At 35.9% G+C, this 7,464-nt stretch overlaps 2 protein-coding genes across 4 annotated transcripts; one reads left to right on the top strand and one right to left on the bottom strand.

Moving 5' to 3' along the window:
* Positions 1–218: 218 nt before the first annotated feature.
* LOC145048184 (Phox (PX) domain-containing protein) lies at positions 219–4,745 on the top strand. Of its 3 annotated transcripts, none has more exons than XM_078996616.1 (6): positions 219–357; positions 704–2,339; positions 2,500–3,447; positions 3,607–3,832; positions 3,909–4,051; positions 4,287–4,745. In XM_078996616.1, the coding sequence occupies exons 2-6, from the start codon at positions 867–869 to the stop codon at positions 4,572–4,574; spliced, it is 3,078 nt and encodes a 1,025-aa protein (XP_078852742.1). In that variant the 5' UTR covers positions 219–357; positions 704–866; the 3' UTR covers positions 4,575–4,745. The 3 variants fall into 3 exon arrangements, with proteins under 3 accessions (XP_078852742.1, XP_078852741.1, XP_078852743.1); XM_078996615.1 differs by having other exon boundaries at positions 224–357; positions 707–2,339; XM_078996617.1 differs by having other exon boundaries at positions 225–357; positions 866–2,339.
* A 783-nt stretch (positions 4,746–5,528) lies between these two features.
* Positions 5,529–7,464, bottom strand: LOC144998722 (uncharacterized). The gene is made up of 6 exons (XM_078958464.1): positions 6,986–7,464; positions 6,685–6,798; positions 6,423–6,503; positions 6,164–6,336; positions 5,982–6,078; positions 5,529–5,859 (listed from the first exon to the last, which is right to left on the bottom strand). The coding sequence occupies exons 1-6, from the start codon at positions 7,283–7,285 to the stop codon at positions 5,749–5,751; spliced, it is 876 nt and encodes a 291-aa protein (XP_078814590.1). The 5' UTR covers positions 7,286–7,464; the 3' UTR covers positions 5,529–5,748.

Raw genomic sequence — 7,464 nt, forward strand, 5'->3', positions numbered from 1 at the left:
ATGGCTAATATGGATAATTTTTTTTAATCTTTGGCTAAATTTTGAAAATTAATTTTTAATTTTTGGTTATATTCGTCTTTTTCTGATTTCGATTAAAAAAGAAAGTAAAAATGAATGAATTATGTATCAATTTAACTAAAACAAGCCATTCAAATTTATAAATAATTAAATATTAAATAATTAAAATGTCAAAGCTGTTGATCTATCGGCCTGTGTATATTAATTTGTGGTGAAAACACGTGAGAAACCAGCCAACAACAATAGCATCGTTCGTATCTCAACTCGAAGAACACCATTGTTGGGGTTGAGTTCCTCTCATTCACTCTCAACCTGCCGTTACTTGATTAACCCGACAAGGTCCGCTTTCTATCTCTTTCTCGATTCAACTATACGATCTTTGTGTTTTGATGATTTTTCACCATAAATTTATAAGTATTAATAACCCTATTCCTCGTAATTAGCACCCTGCCTTACCCGTCAATTCAATTTTCCGATTGTAATTCACTTTCATGATTTGAAGTAACGAATTGTTTCACGATCACTCAGTTATAAAAATTTTAAGTCAAATCAAATCAAATCGTTATGGTCAGTAGATTAAGGGTCATTTGATCTGGATCCTCTGATTTTTTTCTAGTTTCAGCTTGTGATTTTAGTTTTTCTCGATCAATTTGATGATACTGATTTAGAACTTCTGTGGTGTAAGAAGGTCAAGGCGGGAAAGTTGTAAAGTAGATGCGATCTCTTCTCTGGTGAGAAGAAAGGAGTCGTTAGTTGATTGCTTTTACCATCTGGCGATATTAACTGAAAGATGCGGTGTTGTTAGTTTATTATTCACATGTCTTTGATAAGTTTCTGTCTATAATAGGATGATGAATGGAGAGGGAGAAGGGGGTAGTGAAACTCTTCCTGAATCCGTGTGCTTGAATGATGATAAACTTGATGGCAAGGGGTTAACCTGTAAAGTTTCAAACCAGCAACTATCGGATAGAAATAACGATGTATCACCAGTTTCATCACGTTACTCATCATGTGGAGAATCAGAGTTTGATAGATACTGTAGTGCTAACTCTGCAATGGGAACACCTAGTTTGTGTGGCTCTGTTGCTACATTTCAGGACTTCACTGATTCTGATTTTGGATCTGTCAGAAGTCCCAGAGTTGGGGATGTAGGTAGTCTGGAGAGTTTCAGTTTGGGTGGGAAGTTTGAAAGAAAATTTGAGAGTAAGAGTTCTTTAGCTTTGGGCAAATTAGGCAATTATGGTCAAAGAAGCAAGTCACATGATGTAATTACAGGTTCAAAGGAGAGAAACAATGGAAATTTGGAACAAAGGTTGATGACAATGGAAAATGAAATGCATTTATATGATGAAATGGATGATCTGCCAGATGAAGGAGGTGTCCATATGTGGAAAGACAACATTAACTCCAAAAGAATGCCAAGTACTTCTACTGATAAATCTTTAAGTGCAGAAACAACAGAGGAACACATGGAAAATGTAGGGGTGGAAGAAGGTTCTGAGTCTTTTATGGGTGTTGATCAGGTCAACAATGTATTTGAAGGTGGAAGGCACTTGGATGAATGTTCTGAAGGGGAAATCTCGTCTCATTTAGAACACTCAGAATCTGAAGGTTCTATGTATGGATATGGTTCAGATAATGAGGAACAAGCTGTTGTGTTGCCTCCTAGAGGTTATGTCCATTATTCACCTGAGAAGAAAAGTAATAGTGATGATACGTTGTTTATGACATCATCAATAGCATATGGTGCAGATGATTGGAATGATTTCACTCAAGAAACCATGGAAACCCCTCAAGATTTATTTGTCATAGATGAAATTCAAGGACACAACCAAAATGGAATTCAAAGTGAAGGACACACCTCAAAATCCACTTACACACAGAAACAAGAATATGTGAAAGACCTTCATGTGGACAATGAGATTGATGTTTCCTGTGACTCACCAACATATTCCATGACTCATTCTATGAGCCAGATTGATCTCCTGAAGCATGAGGAAGATACAGTAGCCATTGGTAAACAAGCAGAAGACATCAATCAGTTCAAGATGGAAGAGGTTACTCGAGTCGAAAAGGTCCCTTTGATGGATGTGTTGCATACAAAGCCTGAAGTTACAAAATCAAGTGAAACAACACACAATCTTACATTTGGTGATGTTTCCTTGAGTTTGACACAAGATGTTGAAGATCATGTTGCTGAAATCCCCAAAGACCATAAGCCTTATTCACTGCCATCATTGCCAACTATTAATGTGGAGAAAAGACAAAATGTTACTCCAGCTCCTTTAGATGTTCCTGAAGATCTTGAAATGGCAAGTAAGGTTAGTTATGATCTTCATTCTATATTAACCAGTCTTCTTCTTCTTCTTCTTCTTCTTTGTGTGTGTGTGTGTGTGTTGTGATAGCATGCAAAAATAGACAAATACGTTGCTATTTTGTTGCATTCAGCCCTTTTTAACAACACAAAACCACAATTTGCAGGTAGAAAGCTATGAGCTGAATGAATTCTATGATGAAGTTGTCTACGAAATGGAAGAGATCCTACTCGATTCCGGGGAGTCTCCCGCAGCCAGATTCAACCGTGGTCGGAATCATCATTCCCATTCCAATGTTTCTCTCCCTTCAAGAGACGGTAGCTCAACCGCTTCAACTTCAACTCTCAACAACTCTCCCTCTTTTCTCCAAAATCCTTACAAAATCGATGGAATCCAAGTAATCGGCGCAAGTCAAAAAAAGGGTGACGTGTCACTCGGTGAAAGATTAGTCGGAGTGAAGGAATACACAGTCTACAAATTACGCGTATTTAGCGGGCCCCACCAATGGGAAGTCGAACGAAGATACCGTGATTTTTTCACTCTTTATCGCCGATTAAAAACATCATTTTCCAACAAAGGATGGGAACTCCCTTCTCCTTGGTCAACCGTTGACCGGGAATCAAGAAAATACTTCGGGAACGTCTCGCCAGGTGTCGTGTCAGAAAGAAGCGTTCTCATTCAAGAATGCTTACAATCGATTCTGAACTCCAAGTTTTCATCAAGTCTTCCTACTTCCATAATATGGTTTCTTTCCCCACCAAACAACAGTCCAATTTCACCTGTTTCTCATTCACAAAATCTGGGGCAATCGATATCACTTATTGTTGAAATCAGGCCTCATAAATCCATGAGACAGATGTTGGAAGCACAACACTATACATGTGCAGGATGCCATAAACACTTTGATGATGGAAAAACTAGATTATGGGAATTTGTACAGACACTTGGGTGGGGGAAGCCTCGTGTTTGTGAATATAGTGGGCAGGTTTTTTGTTCGAATTGTCATTTAAATGAAACTGCTATTTTACCTGCGAGAGTTTTGCATTGGTGGGATTTTACAGAGTATCCGGTGTCCCAGCTGGCTAAATCATATCTTGATTCTACACATGACAAGGTAATTTGGTTGTATGAGTAAAGTAATGCTTTTTTTTTTTGTGTGTTGATACATTAATTAAGCCATGTTTTTTTGGCTTAACCTAACCCATTAAGTAAAAAAGGAAACATTAACAGACCCTGATTCTTGTTGATGTATGAATATCATTTATTTTTTCAGCCAATGCTTTGTGTGAGTGCTGTGAATCCGTTTTTGTTCTCGAAAGTTCCACCTCTACAACATGTTATAAATGTGAGAAAAAGAATCGGGCGAATGTTGCCATATGTTCGTTGCCCATTTCGTATGTCAATATACAAAGGAGTTGGATCCAGGAGATATATTCTTGAAAGCAGCGACTTTTTTGCTCTCAAAGATCTTGTTGATCTTTCCAAAGGGATATTTTCAGGTTGGTTATCTGCCTACTGTTTTTGCCATATATTTATTATTATTTTTTTTTTAAATGGTTGTAATTGTGTTTGCAGCATTACCAGTGATGGTGGAAACTATATCCAAGAAAATAGTGGATCATATTACGGATGAGTGTTTGATATGTTATGATGTGGGTGTCCCTTGTGGTGCTCGACAAGCATGTGATGATCCATCTTCTCTCATTTTCCCTTTTCAGGTAATCCTTCTATCAAAATCTTTTTCTATTAATTACATAAATGCCATTTGACCATCTTTTCAACATTTATCACAAAATTTGACCACCACCACCTAACAAGTCTAACAAACACATCACTTTGCGTATTCAGCTGCTTTACACATACAAGACTTCATAGAAAAAAAAATATACAATGCATGTTAAATGCAGTATAATTTGTTATGTGATGCTTGACAAATGGGGTTTGCATTTACAGGAAGGTGAGGTTGAGAGGTGTAAATCTTGTGAATTGGTTTATCACAAGGCTTGCTTCAAGAAAACGGATACTTGCCCATGTGGTGTACATCTTGGAACAAGGTCCATAAGGAGCACAAATGACGTTCCTGCCCCTCCTAACAACTTGGTTCAACAAGATACGGAATCAAAGTCTTCAATTGGATTCTTGTCAGGGCTGTTATCCAAGGCCAGTTCTTCAAAATTTTGGGGGCATAAAGAGAATGATACTGTAATACCTATGGGTTCTTTACCCAGCTCTTCCCGCTGATTGATTTCTTTGTGAAATTTTGTTTACTTCTTTTTTTTTACCAAATATTTTGATTCACTGATTGAACTTATTATTTGGGAAACTCTTGTTATACTTATACCCCTTATTTTTTTTTTATTGTAAGGATTGGCTTGTAAATTGTTGGAAATGAGTGAAAAGTCTTTTTTGTCCCTTGTTAGATTCGTATTTGGGTTTGGAAAAGTGTTAAAAGGTCTCATTTCTGGTAAAATGGATGTGTTGGATACATCGTACTTTATTTGTAGGATGGATTTGTACGGGCTAAATTTGTTTTGATCCATTCACATTCTTGTGAATTTTATAAGTAATTACATATTGCATATGATACGATTGACTTTGCAATTAAAATAGTAAACTAAATTATATTAAAAAAAAAGATTTCAAGACGTCACATCCTTCAAGTAATTTTGAATAATATGACCAAAATCCAAAAATCGTGTGTTACAAATTGGCCGGATGGATTTTGGCATTTTGCTTAAAAAAAAAAGTAAATTTGTAACATGAGAGGTTGCTACGATGAAAAAAAAAGTTAAAAATTTGTGAAATATTGATGTCAAGTCACGAAATGTGTTTATTTTGTGATGCATGTTAACATCATTTTGTTAACCTTTTCTTTTATCATTTTTAGTGATTTAATTTTTTTTTTTTTCATTTGCAAATAGAACATAACAAACACATCATTGTTAGGTAAACGCATAACTTAAATCATACTATTTGTTTACATATATAATTGCCATGAGTTTTTTTCCCCAAAATTTGCATAATGATTTGTTCAAATGCAATTTGTATGCAACATAACTTAAGTTTAAATTGACCTAGCGAGAATAGATACGTTTTTTCTGAAAAATATATCTTAAACAAAGGTACAAAAATTCCTTCAAATGTGTCACCTACAAGTATCCACAAAAGCTCTCTATGCTAATGTTTCAAGTATCGTCACAACAAACATCAAAATTTTAATGTTTTTGCCTGTGATTTGTGATTACAAGAATACACAATTTTCGAATTTCAAACTCCCAAAATCTGAAAATCTATACAAGTAGCTCTAGAGTTGAGTTCTTGAAACAAAATTCTTATATCCAACAGTTGCCAGATATTTACTACCTTCTACAAGAATATAAGAAGAGTAGAATATGATATTAAGATATTTACTACCTCAAATACTATCAGTAGCATCACCAAACGTTGAAAGAGCAAAAGGGGCAACAGCCACATTGAATGTCTTTGACCCTACTTTATCAATATGCTTCATTTCAAAGTCCCCTTCCTGCCATGTCATCAGATTCAGATATTGTACATAAATGCAAGAAATAGCAACGTAGGAATTCCATTTCTTCTCATTAAAACATTCCACTTATTGAAAAATCTATCCAGCAAATATATACTCACCATTCTCCCACTAGGAGTAGTTAAAGGACATGCTGATGAATATTCAAAACTATTATTAGGAAGAATAACCGGCTGTTCACCAATAACTCCAATACCCCTATAATCAAAGTAAGAATTAATCAGAAATATAATAACTTGTTTAATGAATTATATATGAATATGACAGTGTATAAGGATCATACCAAACATCCTCAGATTTCTCATTAGCATTGGTAATTATCCAATGCCTTTTGAGAAGTTGAACAGGACGATTTGAATTATTAGTAATTCTTATTCTGTAAGCAAAGAAGTATTGGCCTCTCAAAGGTTGGCTGCGCCCTTCAATGTACACACTCCTAACTTGAACCCTAATCCCCTGAAATAATTTATCATTTTTTTTGTCACACTCCCATGAGCTTTCAGCATTCTAAAGCAATGATTCTAAAGAAAGTAAACGAGTACCAAAGTTGTAGCATCACTTGAACATTTCAATAGATAATGAGGAGCAATTTCTTTGATCTGATCACGATATCTTGCTGCATCCTAAAAGAGCATAATAGGAGAAATTGTAGTTAAAGCACTTTCAACAGCTTCCCTTTGTAAACTGTAATCGTATATACCCAAACTTATGTCCAAGTGGAAAAGCTGAAATTTGTATGATGATACTTTGTTTTTGTGAGTAAAGCAACCGGTAAATCGGAAAATAATAATGATAAAATAGTACCTCAAATTTCTCGTTTGCAATGGCTTCTCTCATCAAACCTCGTAGACGTAGAACTGGTTCCTCCTCTTCGAATGATTTCAAAGAATCGCGAAGCCTAGCAGCCTCTTCGAAATTCTACAGATGTATTACAGTTATATCAACATTTTCAGTTATTATTAGTGTAAACAATCCCAATTTTCAAATTGATTAAGCAAAAATACATTTTCCATCACTCCTCAACCAAATCAAGTATGGAAAGCATTAATCGGACTGAGAATTTCATAAACGCAAAATCAATTGTAGAAATGAACAAAAACCTAACCTCAGACTTGGCGGCAAGTTCCATTTGCTGTTTCATCAAAGCATAGGTTTGACTCCGTGCGAAAAACGAACTCTTATTGTGCTGACTCTGACTCTCTGCTCCGCCAGCCTCAGCTCCGGCACCAGCACCACCATCTCTCTCCGAAGCATGCGCAATAATTCTACAACTCCTCCTCCCTTGATCTCCAAAACTCAACCTAACCGGAGATTCTCCGGCACCAAAACTAACCTGACCTGGCGTCGTATGCCTCGATTTGACATCATTAAAATCGACAAACAACTTTAAGCTCATCGAATGCATATTTTCTACTGAAATTAGTGCAATCCCTTCCTTGATTCGATTGTTTTTCTGGAAAATAAAAAGATTTTTTGCGAGGACGAATAGGGATCCGCAAAGATCGGAGAAACGGGAGAGAAGAAGAATATATGGCGAGGACGGGTTGGCATATATGATATTTGTTATTGATTGATGAATGGATA

The sequence above is a fragment of the Lactuca saligna genome, chromosome 5 (assembly GCF_052625555.1).
Source record: "Lactuca saligna cultivar CGN05327 chromosome 5, ASM5262555v1, whole genome shotgun sequence".
In the NCBI taxonomy this organism is placed as follows: domain Eukaryota; kingdom Viridiplantae; phylum Streptophyta; class Magnoliopsida; order Asterales; family Asteraceae; genus Lactuca; species Lactuca saligna.